Raw genomic sequence first — 19,675 nt, forward strand, 5'->3', positions numbered from 1 at the left:
GTTTGAGGGGATGGTGAAGATCAAGATCTCTCTTGGGCTCTCTGAAGACCGGGTAGTTAGTCCTGGCTTAACTAGCAGAGTTTGTGCACATGAAAAGTGACTGCAAGTGCGAGCAAGTCACACTTTTTATATGGGAAGAAGACCGGTCATTCCATTTGTAGCGCTAGTCCTGAATACTGAGATTCAGCTGTCGACAGTTCCGTCCGTAGTTCACTGGTTGATCAGGCGAGCATTCACGGTGGGGTACCAGCGGTTCACGAGGCTTTCTGCTGTGCTAACCTCAGGCGGATCCTTTGGTTAGGCTCCCATCTCGACTCTTAGAACAAAGTAAAGTCCTGGCACTCGGATACACTGGCCATCATGTGATTGTCCGAGCTGAGTCTGAGAATGTCCTGGAGGGGCCCCTTCCTGGAGGAACTATGGTTGTTCATTGGTTGGAGACCATTGTTCATTGGTTCACTATGTTTCATTGGTTCACTATGGAGATCCACATGGGGTTACCCTGCCCTACCAGTTCCTGTTTGGCTGATCGAGGTGGAGGATGAGTAACCATGCTCTCTGACATTAGCGTTTTAAACAATCTGGGATGAGACTCTCCCAAGGAATCTCCCAGACAGTAAGGCGCCAGAATGACCATTTATTAGGATGGATGGAGAATTTCAGCCTTGGGAGTTGTTCCATATCAGGAAACTCTATAAGATAGAAAAACACTTTAAATCTGAACCAAATGGAATGGCCTCTCTGTGTCAAACACCACTAAGATGAGGGAGAGAGAGACTGGCAAGGGAGCAGCAAACTTAACTCCTATATTTAATAAGCCTTGCCGCTACATGGTGTTACTTTGAAATAAGCAAACAGAAAAAAGTCATGACCAGACATAGTGCAGAAGAGGGATGCAGGGACACTTGCAAAACCTTAGATATACATCAAATCACAGAAAGCCATGTATTACAAAGAACATGTGAACCTGAAGCAGATTTGGCAGAGAGTGAGGGGCTTGAATAATCAGGTGCATTTCTGGCAGGGTGAGAATGAAGGTTTGATGGGTCAGAAAGAGTCAGAAAATTAACACATATGAAAAACAGTAATTTTATCAGAAAGCCTTACAGTATATGAATTAGTAGCAAACATAGTTTCATGGAAGGTTTCTCAAATAGTTTCAGGCATTCAGGTAGATCGTGAGGGGAAATGTTTTGTAAATATATTGTGTTAAAGCAAGTCAGCTTTTTTTTGCAACACATAAAAGACATTTTTCCAAGAAAGTAATTTAGCCTGTTACTAATGGAACCACTAAATAAAGAAATAAATATAGAAATCTAAAGATTTTTGATTCAATGTTTGTAGCAGGATGAATTTAGGACTCGGCAGCTTTCAAGTTAAAATCAGTATATATTTTGTGTTGGTGGTAGATGGTAACAGTGAAAACAGATATTTAACAATTAATCTTTTTGAGAAGTGTAGCGGCGAGGCTTATTAATAAGGCAGAATTAAGTGTTTCTGAGCTTTCCCAAATGAGGCCCCATTTCTCTGTTCATCTCTGTGGTGCAGCCACAGAGAAACTATTCATCCAGGCTGATTTAAGGTTTGATAAGGACAGCTCCCAAAGGGGGATGCACTTAGCTAAGCCTGGCTATCATGATCAATGGTCATCCATTGGCGCCTATCTGTCTAGGGAGTGCCAGTTGAACATCTGAACTGCATTACTAGGTGTCAGGAGTAAGTGACTCATATCTCACCTTGATCAACCAATCAGGGACTGGTAGGGCCGAGTAACCCACGTGGGACTCTGATGCCCATGGAACTTTCAGCCAATCAACAAGCTGAAGTTCCTCCAGGTAAAAACAGGCAACACAGAGAGCCTGTAAGATTCAGTAAGATTCTGGAGAGGATTCTGTGGACTTTTCTAAAGGGAATTCAAAGGAGAATTCCAGGGCAGGACAGCTCAGGAGCAGAAGGCTCCCAAGGGCAGGACATTCTCGCAGCGCGCCTCCTGACCATCCTGAGACTCAGCCCAGACAACCACGGAACGGCCAGTGTGTCCGTGTGCCAGAACTTTCCTTTGTTCTAAGAGTCTAGAGTGGAGGTTGCCAGAGAGTAACCAGCAGCAGGCCTCGTGAACAGGTCGGAACTGTGGACAGCTGAATCACTTTTCAGAACTAGCTCTTCATCAGGAACGAACCGGTCCTCTTCCTGACTTGCTGGGACCCACAGTCATCTTTTCTCCTGTGCACAAACTTTGCTAGTTAAAGCCAACACTAACTAGCAGGCCAGTGAGCATCAGCAGCGCACCGTCGCAAGCCGCACAGCACAGCCTGGCACGGAGCCAGAGAGCGCGGATTGGACAGCAACAGCCTGCAACTGTTTCTTTGTGCCTGCAGGAGATCTGAATCCCCAAAAATTGGATGAGTATTCAACTTCAATGCATTACAGCTCGAGAATTCAATTGTTATCACAACCAGTTGATATCAATTTAATTCCTAAGAGTTATGTACTTGTTTCGAGTATCTAATGTAGGAGGTCTTTTGTATTCTGATAACACTCTCGATAAGATCTGTTAGGTTTACATGCATATTCTATGTATTAATAAATGTATCCTCGTGTATTAGTACCTGTGTGTGTGCGTTGTTTGAGTTATGTCGCATGGCTGGATTCTAAAGCCATCAAAAGAATCAACTTTGTTATTTACTGCTACAATTAATAATTGTCTCAGTAAATGCCCAAACCCTACAGAACTGGTGCCTTCAGAGAGCCACAACATTACATATTTGCATCCCTGAACGGCCGGTTTTCCTACAGAAGGAGATTATAATTATAAATCTAACAGGATGGGGAAAGTTCAGAAAATATGTACAGTAAGATTGATCAGATCAGTATGCAAAGTCATTTAGCAAACAGGGTGTGAGTGACAAACCAGTATAGTTTAGACCCTATTGAAGACTTGGAAATAAAGATGTGGATGAGCTGTGCAGATGTTGAGCTGTGCTCCTGTCTTTTTGTCTGCAGGATGTCATGGTGTAAACTAACAGAGAGATGTTGTGAAGATCTGGCCTCTGCTCTTCAGTCTCAACACTCCAGTCTGAGAGAGCTGGATCTGAGTGGCAATAACCTGGGGGATTCAGGAGTGAAACTGTTGTCTGCAGCTCTGAGGGATCCCAACTGTAAATTAACAACCCTGAAGTAAGTGAACACTGGTGATTTCTTTGTATTTTTTGGTTTTATTAAGATAGGCTGAGACACACAATATTCCCTGTTCACATGCATTAGAAAAGAAATACATAGGAAGTACAGAAAAAAAGAAGGGAGGCATCTAGAAAGACAAAAAACTGCTACGCAATATTATACAAGTTCTTGTTTGTGACTATTGCTCTTTGTTAATACCTCATTACTGAGAAACTCGACATGCAATCTTTCCCATTTTGCCCATCTTTTTTTACACATTTGTATGTTGATTTTGATTTATAATTCTGTGGGTAATATTCTTCATGAAATTTCATTCATAGAGTCCGTTTTAATTTAAACACAAGGTCTGTCCAGTTTTAACCAGTTTCTAGTGATTTATTTCATGGTTGCAGTTCTGACAGTTCTTAACAAGTATCTTTCTGCCTCTGAAGGCCGTTCATCTGGTCTTTATCCCAGAAGGAAAAGGACTCCTATTGAGGATTTTCTTATATTTCTTCAAGAATCTTTCCCCAATTTATTTTCATACCAAAAAATGTTTACTATATGCCAGGTTTTCCTCACATTTCTTCCAACAGTTTATGCTCTCAAATTGATCATATTTGGCTTGTAATTAGTGTTTCTTCCAATTTCGAATATGAACTTTTTACTCACTCTGTCTCCATGAATGTGAATTGGTGGATTTATGCAGATTTGAACGGTGTAAGATTCTTCAATTGCTTTGAAAGTGCCAACCTCCTTTTCTCATATGCATCTTACTCTCGTATTCCTCCTGTATTTTCTGATATTTTACATACATCTGAAAGGATGTAGCTGTGGAAATAAGTTAGGTATGACCAATTTGTTAACCTCTCATCTTAGAGTCTCATTTACTTCTCTCAGCTTTGATTTGATTTTCCCCAGTGTTTTCTCCTCTCTCTGTGTTCTTTGACCTTGTCTGTTTGACCATGTCTTGGACTTATCCCTGTGCTTTGAACCCTGCATGTGCATGTGCTTTGACTCCCCTTCAGACTCTCCCTGGTGTCAGTTCCTCTCAGCTCAACCCCTGCCTTTTTGATCTTTCGTCTGCCTGCCCTGCTTGCTTCCAACAGAACAAAGCAAAGCATTATGAAAATAAATTCTGCAATTTAAATACAGTAATCACATAGAAAAGAATTTGTACTGTGAAATAAATAAGTAAAGAAATAGTCATTTTGAGGGGTTTATAGAAATAGTGTAGCGTAGCTAGTTCGGACATGGTGACGTCATTCCCCTCCCTGCGCATAGCAGGGACCTCAGCCACCTGGGCTGAGAGAGGTCTCCTTTAGCTCATGCGGCTGGTTCCCTGTTGTGTTATGCTGGAGACCCAGGTTTGCATCCAGGGTGTTGCAGGACGAACTGGCGGGGTGGAGTGCCGGACGGCACAAGCCCGTGTTGGACTGCGATAGTCACAATAGCATGGGACCCTGACTTTAAACCACATAAAATAGACGTTTTAGTAATGGTCATTGAGAGGCATAAGGAAGGTCTGGAACAAGACAGAAATCCTGGAAGTACCTTCATTCTTTCTGTCTTCATCCTTCTCAAGAATTAGACAGGCAGCAGTTTCCATCTATTGAAGTCTTGCTTCAGCTGATTTTCTAGCACCTCTTAATTATATTTTAATGTGTTTTCTAGGTTTCAGGGTATTGCAGTTGCTCAACATTTTATCTTATCCCAGTCCTATTGGAAATTAAATTTGTTTTTGACCTCCAGGGATATAGATTCCCCAATAACAGTGCTTCAGAATTATCCCTATTCTGAAAAGTTGCTGTAGTCTTTGATTACATCTGTGAGAACAGGAAAAGATGTTGAATTTCTGCTGTATATAATAACATCATCTTTATAAAGAGCCTGATTGTGTGTTTCTCCTGCTATATCACCTCCCTCTTTATCCTTCTGTTTCCCTGTTATCCTCATCTTGTTTCCCTGAATGAATTAAAGCTGTCTGACAGAATACCATGACCCTGTTCTTGTGCATTTGGTTGTTTTTACATTGCTTGTACCCAAGCTATAAAAACATTGTGAAAACCAAATTCCCTACAAGTTTCAAATACAAAAGGCTCTAATACCCTGTCAATTGCTTTTTCTGGATCCATGTTTTTTTCATTTCAGTTTTTGTGTTTAAAGATACAATTTAGTTTAGCCCAGTAAGACCTCCAGCCAAATAGTCAATTTCCACCTGGAATGATGTGCTCTAAAACAGTTTATAATAACTCTGCAATTATGTAATAAATGTAATTATACAGTAGAACTATACAGTATACAGTAGAAGTCTTAGATTTCTTATACTATATGTCTTACTGTGTCCTCTCACCAGGCAGAAATACAGTATGCAGGATGAAAAAAAATCAAAAAACAGATTTTTTCCCCTGGTTTTCAAAAAGATCAATTTTTCAGGTTGTAGCCTTGTCAGCCAGCTGAAAATGCTTGTAGACATTACCATACAGTATGTGTACTAGCATGGATAAAACATTGAGATAAAATTGGAAAATATAAAAACATCAACATAAAATGTGTGAATACAGGGCCTGGAATGATAATGTTCACATACCCAGAATTATTATTCAATAATATTAAAAGCTATAATAGTTATTGCTATATTACTATATAATCACCCCCCACCCCCAGTGGGTTGTGTAGTGTATATTGTATGATGTATTGCCCTGTAATTTGCACTATTTGCACTTTGCACTATGTGTATCCTGTCTACAATGTCTATGTCAGTGTCTTGTCTGTCCTGCCTGTATTTGCACCGTGGACCAGGAGGAATGGTATTAAATCAAAATCAAATCAACTCAAAGTTAATTTATCAAATGCACAACAATACATCGTGCAGCAGTAGTTGGTGGCAATGAAATGTCTTTTCTGCGAGCTCACAAGAATCACAAAAATCACAAAATTAAGGTTACAAAAATGTTACATGATAATAGATCATAATGTAATAGAAACTGAATAAAACTCAATATGAATAGAGCTGCTATGTGTCCATGGTGTATATGATATATTATGTCCAAGCACAGTATGCTGAATACAATGAAAACTGTGAAAACTGAAAACTCTGTGTCCATGTAGCCATTACAGGTGATTTGCTAAATGAGCTGCAGGTTGGCTGTTTAGCAGTCTTATTGCCTGGAGGTAGAAGCTGTTCCGTAATCTGCTGGACTTTGACCGATTATTCCTGTGTAGGAGAGAAAACAGTTTGAGACTGGGGTCCTTGAGAATAGACCTGGGGTCCTTAAGACATCTAGCTGAATAGATAACCTGGATGTTTGGTAGCTCACAGCCGGTAATGAGCTGCGCTGACTTCACCACCCTCTGCAGTGCTTTGCGATCGCGGACGGAGCAGTTTCCATACCAGTCAGTGATGCAACCAGTCAGAATGCTCTCAATAATGTACCTGTAGAAGTTGGTCTGGATATGTGACGGCATTCCAAACGTCTTTAGCCTACGGAGAAAGAATAGGCACTGCCGTGCTGTTTTGACCACGGTGTTGGTGTGGTGGGTCCAGGTTAAGTGCTCTGAAATGTTAACTCCCAGGAACTTAAAACTGCTGACCCTCTCCACTGCAGATAGGTGTGTGATCTCCTCCCTGGTGTTTCCTATAGTCCACAATCATCTCCTTCGTCTTACTGATGTTCAGAGAGAGGTTGTTCTCCTGGCACCATGCTGCCAGGGTTTCAACCTCCTCCCTGTACGCAGACTCTTCACCATATTTCTTTCCACTGTATACTTGTATATGGCTGGGATGACAAATAACGTGAACTTGAACTTGAACTAATCCTCTGGGCAGTGCTTGAGGAGTTTTAATTGCTTTTCACTGCCAGCTCATCAGCAGGGGTAGAATAGATGATGACCCCTGGTTGCTAAGTAAAGGGTTTGTTTTTCTTTTCTGAGTCATGTTACAGAGTCAGTGATGTCTCCTAGGGCTCTAAATGGTCAATAATGAATCACAGCAATTTGAACCAATTAGATCCCCTTTTTTCAGACATTTTTCAGACTTGGTTGTAGTGGTCAGCCAAATAAATTTACTCTTTTGGTTTCCATTGACCCAGAGGTTTAGCAGGTGTGTAACCTGTTATTCAGTGCACATATGGCTGTGATTATGCCAGTGAATATGCCAGCAGCCATATAACCCTGCAAATCACAACTGGCAGCTCACTGAAGCTCAGCAGGTGTGAACCTGACCTGTACCTGGATGGGAGCCCTCCTGGAAAAAGCTAGGGTTGCTGTTGGAAGTGGTGTTAGTGGGGCCAGTAGGGTGCACTCACCCCACAGCCTGTATGTATTCTAATGCCCCAGTATAGTGACGGGGAGACTATACTATAAACAGGCTCGGTCCTTTGGATGAGACATAAAACTGAGGTCTGTCTGTGGTCATTAAAATCCAGGGTGTTTCTCAAAAAGAGTAAGGGTCTTACACTGGCATCCTGGCCAAATTTCCCATTGGCCATTACCCATCATGGCCTCCTAATAATCCCCATTTATGAATTGGCTTCATCACCCTGTTCTCCTCCTCACTGAGAGCTGGTGTTTTGTAAGCGTACTGGTGCATCATCCAGATGTTGGTTATATATTGGTGGTGGTGGAGGAGGGAATCCCCATTATCTGTAAAGTGCTTTGAGTGGAGTGTCCAGAAAAGCACTATATACACTGTAAGTGTAAGCAATTCTTATTAATTATTGTCTAATTTTATAAGTTTCGCTCCGCTTTTGATTTTTAGGTTGCATTTTGGTGTGTGAGATTATTGTTATTATCGGTTTATGATAACAGCATCTATACATCTATTGTAAAAATACTTTACTATGGTGAAAAAATACTTTTTGTCTGTTCTAGTCTCACGATTTGTTTTAGAAGATATTGGAGGTGACTTGTAAGTTGTAAAAAATAACCTGATTAATTATAATTAATTTATGTTTTAGTTTGCAGCAGACGCTGGAGCCTCAGTTTGGTCTCATCCTGCTAGAAAGCTTTCCACATGATGTAGAATAACATGACAAGTCTTCAACATTAGGGTTTACTGTTCTCCATAAGTCTTAGAGTCTATTAGATTGAGTCCTTTTCAAATAATTATAGGTATTCCTGTAACATCACCTGCCAATAACTTTGCACATTAAGATGTGTCCTTCTTCATATGCACTTATACCACTTACATATACTGTCCGTAGTGTAGTGTACGTGTATACAGTATGTACACCTTCATGAGTGTTATGTCAGCATGTCCAATCATTCCAAGGACATATCATCCATCCTTATCTACCTCACTATTAATCAAACAGTCACCCCTCTCTTTGATGGTTTGTAAGAGGGGTAGAATACTTGTGATGATGCCAGTTTTACTAGTTTGTTATGGTCATTGTTACGACCCCAGGTTATCCCAGGATATAGGGGTTTAACATTAAAACTATTTGGAGACTGGAGGTTTTTTTTTTTTCAACAGTACACAATAACGACAAAACAAGAAAATCAGGTGGAAGCTTGATTTACTATACACAAGTGAGTACGTGAAATATAAGACTGTTTACAATATTTACATACTGTACAAACTCACGAAGACAACACGGGGAAGAGGAACATGAGCGGTGCCGAGGATAAGAAAATATCAAAACCAAACTCATCTTACTAATATAGTGTGGTCTAACCTATCTAACCCAAACAAAACACAAACAAAAAGGTCTTCAGTGTCTTGGGATACCCTAACTAACCTACACTAACTAGCAAAACCTAAATACAAGGGTGGCACTTGCCCTAAATCTAGTGTGTCTAGACAGTGCAAAGTATGTCACATGACGTTCTTACCATTCACTTTTTCCCCGCAGGACACACAAAATCACAATCAACAACAAATGTATATCAGCAGCAAAATGACAGGTGACTAATATTAACAGTGATGGGGAAAACAGGAAACCCACTGGCATACAAACAAACTAGCCAATTATTAGGAAATAGCTATAATTGATGAAAAAATAACAAAATGAAGAGAAGCGGACAAAAAGCTGGGGGGGGTCAAAACTTCTGTTTTTAAACTTGTGGTCGTGGTTCCGATTGCCCGGGGGTAAGGTGATGAAGGCATCACTAATAAAGAATGGCAGAAAGATGGACCAATGACGAACAGGGTACCTGTACAGAGAAAGTGAAGGGGAGAGAGAGACGGAAAGAGAAAGAAACAAATACACACACAAACACGTACAGGGAAGTAACAGTCATTGTCTGTCTGGTGTATTTCTTGTTTGAACACTTAAAGACATCACCTTTGTCATTTTTAGTTTTTAAAGCACTTTATTGTCTTGCTTGGACTATTATGAGCATTTATATTGTATAATTTAATTTTATAGTTCAATTCCATCTACTATTTTACTTATTATTTTTAGTATCTTTGTTCTATTTTATTTTTGTTTAGTTCATTGTCACCAGCCTTGCCTTTTATAACCTGGGGAGGCTTAGACTTGATGAAGCCTTTTAATTTTTTCCTCAACTTTTTCCCAAACCGCTTCAATCTACAACTATATTACACCACAGCATTAACATTATAAACTTCCTGAAATATAATCTCAGTTAAATTTACAGAAATTACATATTTTAGATTATTAAGCATGCAGGACTGTCCCTGGAACACATCTAATTCAGGTACATTTCCTGTACCTAGAGGCTCAAATCTCAGTGCTGAGTGACTTGACATATTTATTGTGAATAAACTCGTGACTGTAGTTATATCCAAATGCAAACATCAGTCTGCTTATCTGCCTAAATTCACTACACTATATCTGCCCCTGTATGAGCCACACACTCCTGACTAACAGCTACAGATGCCAGATAACCAACAGTGGTGAGAGTCCTGCTAGCCGACCTGTCCAAAGCCTTTGAAGGAGTGGATCTTTCTAGGCTCCTGCAGCATCCAGTTGATAATAAATGATGTCCCAGGCTACTTGCCTGGTTACATAGCTGTGTCATTGGAAGAAAGCAGGAAGTTACAGCTAATGACTCTTTTAGCCTCTGGTCAGAGGTAATGTTTGTTGTGCCCCATGGGGGTGGGGTTTCTCCATATCTATTCCTCCTCCAGATTTCCACCCAAAAGACTGTCCTTAGTGACACTCTGGACTCTGGACATAGATTGTGACACTCCGGACAACATGATGTTGGGCTGTCCCAGGCTGTCCCATTGGATCAGTATTCAAGGTGATACAGTATGTTCATGTACATGGGGGCTAAGCAGCTAGACAAGTGGGTCACATCCAATAACACACTGCTGAATGGAAAAATGTCCCAAGATAAAATGGCAACTTTTGCAAGACATGCTTTCCAACTTAAAAAAAAAAAAATTGATCTGCACCTTGCAGATGGATCATTCATTTGTGTCGTAATGTCACCTAGAAACATTAGTTTTGTAACCCATTTTATATCATGCAGTTCAGGTAGTTTTGCCTTTTTTTGACAAAATGATCTTGATTACATGAAAGCATGCCTGCCAAATCCTTGCCATGGCTTAGCCAACAAACTCTGCTGTATGATAATAATAATTGCTTACAGTTACTGTATATTGCTGTTTTCTGGACACTCCACTCAAAGCTCTTTGATGCGCCGGCAGCCATAGTGCACCAGTACACTCCCCATACACCAGCTCTCAGTGCTGAGGAGAGCAGAGTGATGTAGCCAGTTCAGAGAGATTATTAGGAGGCCATCGTTGGTAAAGGCCAAAGGACGCCGGGGTAACACCCCTGCTCTTTTTATGAAATGCCCTGGGATTTTTAATTACCACAGAGAGTCAGGACCTTGGTTTTACATCTCATCCAAAGGATGGTGCCTGTTTTACAGTATAGTGTCCCCGTCACTATATTTGGGCATTAGGACCCACACAGACATCAGACACCTCTTCCAGCAGCAGCCTTGGTTTTTCCCAGGAGTCTCCCCTCCAGGTACTGACCAGGCTCACACCTGTTGAGCTTCAGTGGGCTGCAAGCCGTGAGCTGCAGGGTAATGTGGCTGCTGGTATAGAGGAATGTCCTTGCACACACTGTCCATCTCATGAAGAACAGATTAAAACTGAGTCAAGGGAGATCGAGCAATAAGAAAATAAACTATTTTCACCTCCGTAATCATCACATTATAGCTAGTAATTCAAAATCTTGGCACAATGATTTTCCTGATGTGTAATACAATGAAAATCTACCGTGGGGTGGCCAATGTGATCCACGATGATCTTAACGAGTCTCCTCAGTTTTCTTACCATGGCAGCCATCAAAGAAAATATTTCCTTCATATCATTCCCTCTTTCCTCAAAATGATTAATAACCTTCTGAGCTGTATCTTCAGCTCTTCTCAAATTCCATCTCAGTCACAGTATCTCACAATATTTGATAATGCCTTTTCATTGTTTATATTCACACACTCATCAAGTGCAACACAAAATACTTTTATATTTTTAATGCCAATGTCTGTTGTTTGTTAACATTTTCAGACATTTCACTTATTTGTTTCTTCATTGATCTAGCAGACACAGGTGAACCCTTAATTCTAGAGATGATCATCTCCTTGTTAGGCATTCTAATTAAACATCAGAACATATAAGAAAAGCTCTATTTTATTTGCCCCATCTGTAAATGATTTTCCATGTTTCACAAAACTTTGTCTGACTTTGTCATTTTAAAGATGTTGCTTTGTTTTCCGTGCTTTGCTGTGGTCTGTTTGATAGACTCAGCCTTGTCCAACTCATCCTTGAAGTATTTGTCCTGTTTTGTCTGAAAATGTTGCTGAAAATTTGATGTTTGACAAACGATGTCTCACATTCTAGAGCACAAACAATATGGTCGTTATGTTGAACAAATCCATATTCTTCTCTCCAAATACGCAAACATCTTACTTAGATTTCTTCTTGCAACTGTCATTTTGTGAAAAATGTTTGCATTTACACTTAAGTCTTATATCAGCGGCACAGATTGTGAACTTTGCTGTGAAAACAATTTCCTAACTCCACTACAAATAATGCAATAAATAAACCAAGTGAATCTTTTTTTTTTCTGTGGCAAAGAACTTTCATTAGGATATATGTTGCCGGGAATTACAGTTGAGCACAGATTTAATTGTTTCTGAACTTAATATCTTTGCTGCCTATTAGACTTTTATTACACATGCCATTTTCTTTGCACATGCTGTTAAAAATCCCTTTGTGTGCCAGTAATGTCATGCATGCTGTAGGTCAACGACTGGTTTAGGGGTTTCATTTAATGCATTAACCTGAAGGTATTTTTGAGACCTGTAATAGACTGTTAAAACTGTGAAATATGTTTAAATAATGTTTAAATATGCATTAGCTCATAAAATGTTTCATATCAACTCATTAGTGGTTTTGTACCTAAAATATTGACATATGAAATATTATCCTAAAGGGGAACTGCAATGCTATTTTTACATTTCAATTTTATAATGAATCTGCAATGATGAGTACATTTCAAACACAATAAATCTACCAAGTACACAATATCATGTGCCATAGCATAACTTCCCATTTATATCGCAAAAGAGATAAAGTTTCAATGTATGCATAGTGCCATATTGCCATCATTGTCTGTGATTCAGAATGAGGCAACAGATTTTTCAATGATGAAAAAGTGTCCCAGTTACATTGTAAACATGCTTTAGAGCAAGCAAATTTTGCTACCATATTAATTTAAAATATTTTCACAAAACGTGCACATTTTTTTTTATTCTTTTAAGTATTGCAAAAAAGAACAATCTGTCAACCAACTAAAACATACTCATATTCATTATCAAGTTTTGGCTTACAGAGACTAGTGAGCAGGAAGGGCCAGTTTTATATCACAATCCTCCCAAACTCTTGCTTTCGCCAGTGGTGAGACCAGCAGATTCTCGTCTTCCTTCACCAACATGGCAACCATGCAGTACTTTCACAAAATTCATTATTTTGAACTGAAATGTGTAGAAATTTACAATACTGTCAATTTATTTTGATACCAAGAGTTAAAACCTTGTCTGAGAACTTGGGACTTCAGTTCCCCTATTAGATCTGAGTGAGGTGTGGATCAATATTGCAGGTGGGGTCATGATTTTGATTGGGAGCAAGTGGGAATTAAATAGAAAGAAAAGTTCCACTCAGTGCTCTATATTCAGACACATCTTTCTACAGTCTTCTTCATCCTACTGTGTCTTACCTTGCCCGTAATAAAACTATGATGAGAAATGTAAGATGCCTGATCTTGTAAGAAAAGCTTCCCCTCTCATTTCCGTGTCTCGCAGGTTTAAAGCTGCTCCTCACTCTCTTGTTCCTCTTTAACTTTGTCTCTTTCTTTCTCTTGTCTGTTCTCCATCTGTCTCAATCACTGTCTTCACAGCAGTAATGCCAGCTAGACCCTTTTCTGTAGTGCTGCTCAGTCAGTATAGAAGTGGCTATTCACCAATAAGACCAGAGGGGAATAAGGAGCACTCTGCTTCAACAGTGTGGGCAGTGTTGCACACACCTTTCCCCAAAACTTTAAAACTCTAAAATATCAGTGCTTTCCCATACTACAGGAGAGAGTGTGCCTGTGACTCCCTGGGAACACAGTGTGCACTTTGGGGAATCAGTAATATGCATTGAAACTGACTCCGAGACAATAGATGTGTCCTAGGAATTAAGTTAAAAAGGATCAACTGGTGATTGGGATTTCTCAAAGCAAAATTTAGATCATTCCAAATAGTGTTCAATGAGAAGTGTATCCATGAGAGACACATCAATTTCCAGCTGTTATAGATCCTTAAGGATTTATATCATGATCTAAGTACAAAGAGTAACATTAGGACACTATTCACTAAGCTGTGTCCCCTGCATCTATTATCTTACATAAGGGGTGACCCAGAGCTCCATGTCCCAGGTAACCCCATAAAAACACACAGCAGAGGGAAGTAACAAAGAATGAAAAATTTTGTATATTATCCCTAACAATGGCAGATGCAAATGTTATTTCCCTTATTCAACAATTGAAGAAAAAGAAACAGGCATCCATCAGATAAAAAACAAGTTTTTATGAAAAACTGGACAGTGTGAGCCCCATGTAGTTTTATTTTAATATGTCTTTCCACTAAGTGCCACACTGTAAACAGGTACAAAACAATGGGGTTTAATTGTCATTCTTTAAAAGTCAATTTTTTAAAGTTGTAGCTCATGAAAATACCCAGATTTTTTTCCAGTGCTTTTCCAGTGCTACTCCAGTGTCTTCTACTGAAATGGGGGAACAAAGACAGCACATTCTGCATGAAGGTTTTATAAAGCCAGGTCCATGGGTCTCAAAACCTTTTCAAAATCTAAAATATAAAGATACTTATGGGCAGTTATAGACCCAGTCATAGTTTTATAAGCAAATAGTAAAAGAGATGTTATCTTCTGGCAGCTGAGTTATACATTTCTTAAAGATCAGAGTTTGCAATCCACTTTTTTCTTTGTACTCCACAATTTCTTCCAATATGTGGCCTTTTTGAGAGGTTTGAGGTGCCTGAAATGTATGAGCAATAAGTAGGCATAACACACAGCCTCGTTTCATACACCACAGCTGTCACACACCTCTCTCACTTTTTCTGTAAACTTAGTAGCCTTGATTTGTATTTCCATCAGTACAATTGGTAATGTTACTGAACTGACAAGGTTTTCTTAGCCTTTCAAAATAAAAAATAAAATTAAAATAAAATTATGAAAATGTCCATTATTATTATCGGTGAGCTACTGGGAGTGACACTGACAAGCCAGACCTGTGCAGCGTATACACAGAGTGGCATCAGAGTGAGGAGCCAGGGAGGTTGTGTATTTGATTTTTATAACGGAAAGTGTGTTGAGTCTCAGCACGAGTGGGATGTGATGAAGAGAGACTCGGGGTTGTTAATGTGAGAGGTCTGAGTGTGGGAGTGAGTCTCTGGAGACTGTGTGTGTGTGACTTAGTCTGGTGGCTTCAAGTGAGGATGTCAGAGGCTGGAGGTGGACCTGGAAGTTGGAGCGCTGACTGGCCGTGAGGGGACCAGTGAGTGTCATGTGGGAGCAGGAGGCTCCAGATCAGGGAAAGAGCAGGAAGCTGCTTGTGGTGACTAAGAGCAGAGGGTGCCATCTCCCTGAAAGGGAACAGCCGGAGGGCGTGTGGGAGGTGAGGCTCAGTGAGTCCAGCAATCTGCGACAGAAGGGCTTGGCTCGGTGAGGGACCTACGTTATGATCTCAGAGGACATCAGATAGAAAGGCCAGTGGAGTCAGTGAGCTGGAGACTCAGGGCCTGACAGTTTGTGAGACAGGGACCCAAAGGTCTCTGAGGATGTGTGCCCTATGCTCTGGTGCCATGATGAGGGAGTGAGCACATCACCATTCTTGAAGGAGAGTGGTTGCAAAAAATGTGAAAACGTTCTCCAGCAGGCTGTGAGGGGTGTGTCTAGAGTGGTGGACACGCCTGTTTGTTGGGGTCACTACCACTGTGACGTCACAGTATCATGGAGAAATGTGGTTAGTTTTCTAACTAACCTGTAATCTATATCAATGGTTGTTATGGTCCTCAGTTGGAGAGTTATTATTTTTTCCCTAAGTGTTTTCTCCTTTTTTTCTGGGTGCTGCCAATTAAGATACTGTATTAAGCAAATGAGGCATAAGCATTCAAAAGGGGGAATACTGAGAGACTTTGTTTTGGTATGGGCTCATTGTTAGGCATGACCACCTATCCGGTTCTAGCCTGTCTAGTTGTTTTTTTAGTCAGTTAGTTTGTCGGGGGGGGGGGTCTTTTCTTTGTCTTTCCCCTCCCAATTGGAATACAAATGTGCACCTCTGCCTCCCTTTGTTTTTTGGTATAATACAGTTTATTTGTTTTCTCAAACATAATTGCTTCTCTCTCACACATTATAATAGTAATTTTAACAGAACCAATGTACAGTACTCTATTGACAATGGAGTCCAACTGTATTAATATTAATGGTATTCAAGTGAAATGTACAGATGGATCCCAAGTCTAAAGATTTCCCCTGTGGCAGACAAAGTCTGAGGCAGAATTCTGGTTCATACAGACTTGCTCTCTCTTGAAGTTCAGTTTCATGACTCATACAAAGTGGATGCAGTCACACGGTTGATTCCTCTGCCAAATTATGATTGAGATTTTTTATTGCTTCACATTTTGATTATGTGTTGTTATAGTTATAACCTTGCTTGTTTTTGTTTAAATTGTTTATTTTCTTCAAAAGAGAATGTTGTTTTCCTCAGCACATCTACAAATAACAATCAAAATCTCCAGTTCTCTTTCTCTAGTGTTGTTAATTTACATTTTGTATGAATTCAACCATGTGAAGAATAACAACCAAAGCTATAACTTTAACAAAACGCCATAAAATGTGAAGCAATTTCTATTATGGTTAAAAGTCAAAGTCTCTCTCATTCTATTTCCCTATTCCAACCATTGTAGCTTCATGTGTCTCCCTGTTTCCCACTGTCTCCCTTCCTGACAGTTTTTTCTGATCTTTCTTCTTCTTTCTGGAGCCCAAAATTTGATGCGGCAGTTATCTTCATCACCCTCATCCATGGACACTCTGAGATGGATAATGCCATGATATTTTATATTACTGCTGAACTGAGTGTTGTAGTGAAGACTTGAAAAGAAGGATGTGGATGAGCTGTGCAGATGTTCAGCTGCGCTCCTGTCTTTTTGTCTGCAGGATGTCATGGTGTGAACTAACAGAGAGATGTTGTGAAGATCTGGCCGCTGCTCTTCAGTCTCAACACTCCAGTCTGAGAGAGCTGGATCTGAGGTACAATAAACTGGGGGATTCAGGAGTGAAACTGCTGTCTGCAGCTCTGAGGGATCCCAACTGTAAATTAACAACACTGAAGTAAGTGAACACTGGTGATTTCTTTTTATTGTTTTATTTAGATATGTTAAGAGTCACAGAATTCCGTTTTTCACATGCATCAAAACATAACACCTAGAAAATACAAAACAAAAACGAAGGGTGACATATAAAAGGATTTTTTTGTCTAATGTTATTCAAGTTCTTGTCTTTGGGTTTTTTGTAAACATATGATTACTGAGAGGCTCAAAACACAACCTTTTTAAATATGTACCGTATATGTAGTTGATTTTTAATTTTGTAGGTAATTTTCTTCTTGAAAGTTATTCTAGATTTGAACACTAGGTCTGTGCAGCTTTAACCAGCTTCTAGTAATTCTCTCCAGGAAGGTGAATTAGTGGATTTATGCAGATTTGAGATTCCTCAGTTGCTATGGGAGTGCCAGCCTCCCCTTCCATTTGAATCTTACCCTTATCTCTTATATTCCTCCTTTTTTTCTAATATTTTATATACATCTGAAAGGAAGTAGCTATGGAAATTAGTTAGGTTGGCAGTATTTATCAATTTGTTAATCTCTCATGTTTGAATCTCTTTTGAATCTGGGGTGCTATCTGTGTGGAGTTTGTATGTTCTCCCCATGTTTGTGTGGTGTTTGTTTTCTCCCACAGTCCACAAACATGCTGGCAGGTTAATAGGTGCCTGAGAAGGCTGGCACTGGTGTTAGTGTTTGTGCTCTGTGATGGACTGGCATCCTGTCCAGGGTTCAGTCCTGCCTTGTGCCCAGTGCTTCCTGGAATAGGCTCTGGTTAACTGTAACCCTGAATTGGATAATTGTTTATTTACAGTGATGTTGATGGAGTTCAAATGCTACAATGCATTTATATTAGCTGAAAGTATAATCTAAAGCCCCTGAATAACCATTTCTCATTTAAGTGGTTTAAAGCCGGGGTTCTGTTCTATATGTCTCAAACCCTCAAAATGACTTCACATTACAAATTATTTTCTATGTGTTAAATTTATTGACACATTTATTAACATTGTAGCAAATTCTTATTTTCATAATACTTTGAGTTAGATCACATATAAAAGGTAATGTTTTAATTTAGATGGATTCTTCTTCATCATTTTGCTGAGGAGCTGCAATTCATCCAAGCTGTTAAAGCTTTAAGATAAACACCGCTTTAACATTTTAAACAACTAAGGTTACATTTCAGGAAGAAGTTCCAAAAAGTACCTTAGATCCAAAGTAGTTATCAAGCATGCAGGATTGGCCCTGGAAAACAGCAAATGTGTTTTCTGTACCTAGGGGCTTAAATCTCAGTACTTTGAGTGACTTGACATCCATGCATTGGAGAAATGCTAGAAATATTTATCATATATCACATCAGTTTTCCTACCATAGCAGGGACACTGTCAGTCGGCACAGAAAATATTTCATTTGTGTCATTTACTCTTCCCTCAAAATGATTAATAAACATCTTAGCTACATCTTCCCCTGTAGTTGTGCCATAGTACATGGGTTTTGGGCAGCACAGCTCTTCTCAAATTCCATCTCAGTCACAGTACCTCACAAGAATGGATAATGGCGGTACATTGTTTATATCCACATACTAATCATGTGCAACACAAAATAGTTTTACACCTTTTAAATGCCAAGGTTTGTTGTTTGTTTTTCATCCATTCCACTTACAGATGCAGCCATTCAAGATGCACGGTACAATCCCGTACCATGCAAAATTAAACCGCGTTATACCGCAGTACGTGATTGACAAGTACGTGGCACTTGTGGTGCATTTTTTGTTAGTGAAACAATTGCTTCATTTAATCTCTTTACTGTGCGTGTTTAAATCTGCTTAATATTGAATATTAATATGGAATTTTAAAACTAAAGGGAAATTTTAGTAGCTGAGCATAAAAAGAAGAGGAGCATAACGCATCTGAAGGTCATACTGTAAATTATATTAATTTAGGAACATAAACATATTATATAAACTGTATATGGCTGGTATTGGTAGTTTAAATAAAAAAATACACACCAGTATTCCATTTCTCCCTAAACATTTTAAGCCTCGAAGTCTTTCATTCGGTTACATACTGTGGTTATTTTGGAAAAGTTTTTACTTGCTCCTTCTGACTATATTAAGTTTATATATGTCATAAAGAGTTATAATGTTTTATTCTTTTCTATGAATATTTGTGCTCGTTATCGCCATAAAAACCGCATACTCTTTAGAATTTGATCAATAGGGAATATAGTATGGAATCGCATATCTAAATAAATTAATAACAATATAATTACTTTCATATAGCTTAAATTATCACAGTAGTACACTTTCTTTGTAAACATCTGCATCAATTTCACTCGTTCACCCGCGATTACTTGGAAACTTTTTTCCTGCCCTGGGGTGAGTTTCCCAAAGGCATTGTAGCGCTAAGAACATCGTAAACTTGCTCTTAAGATCGATCGTTAATTTACGAGTGTTTCCCAAAACCTATCGTAACTAAAGTAGAACGTTAAATCATTCGTAATCTACGTGCTCCCCGAATCACTCGTTAATCACGTGCTTCTTAAACTGGCTACCTCTTGCGCCAACCTTAGCGACAGAGATCGCCAGACAGAGCACATTCAATTCACGTCATGTGAATTTTCTGGAAATATAGAATACTAAGATTTTATATTAAGGA

At 39.4% G+C, this 19,675-nt stretch overlaps 1 protein-coding gene across 1 annotated transcript in view; it reads left to right on the forward strand.

The window, feature by feature from the left end:
• LOC138223909 (uncharacterized) overlaps nt 1-19,675 on the forward strand; it is a 235,954-nt gene that overhangs the window by 95,258 nt on the left and 121,021 nt on the right. The window contains exon 9 of the mRNA XM_069180089.1: nt 3,004-3,177. Within this exon, the coding sequence (XP_069036190.1) occupies nt 3,004-3,177 (174 nt within the window). The remainder of the gene's footprint in view (nt 1-3,003; nt 3,178-19,675) is intronic.

This window comes from Lepisosteus oculatus, chromosome 18 (genome assembly GCF_040954835.1).
Source record: "Lepisosteus oculatus isolate fLepOcu1 chromosome 18, fLepOcu1.hap2, whole genome shotgun sequence".
Classification (NCBI taxonomy): domain Eukaryota; kingdom Metazoa; phylum Chordata; class Actinopteri; order Semionotiformes; family Lepisosteidae; genus Lepisosteus; species Lepisosteus oculatus.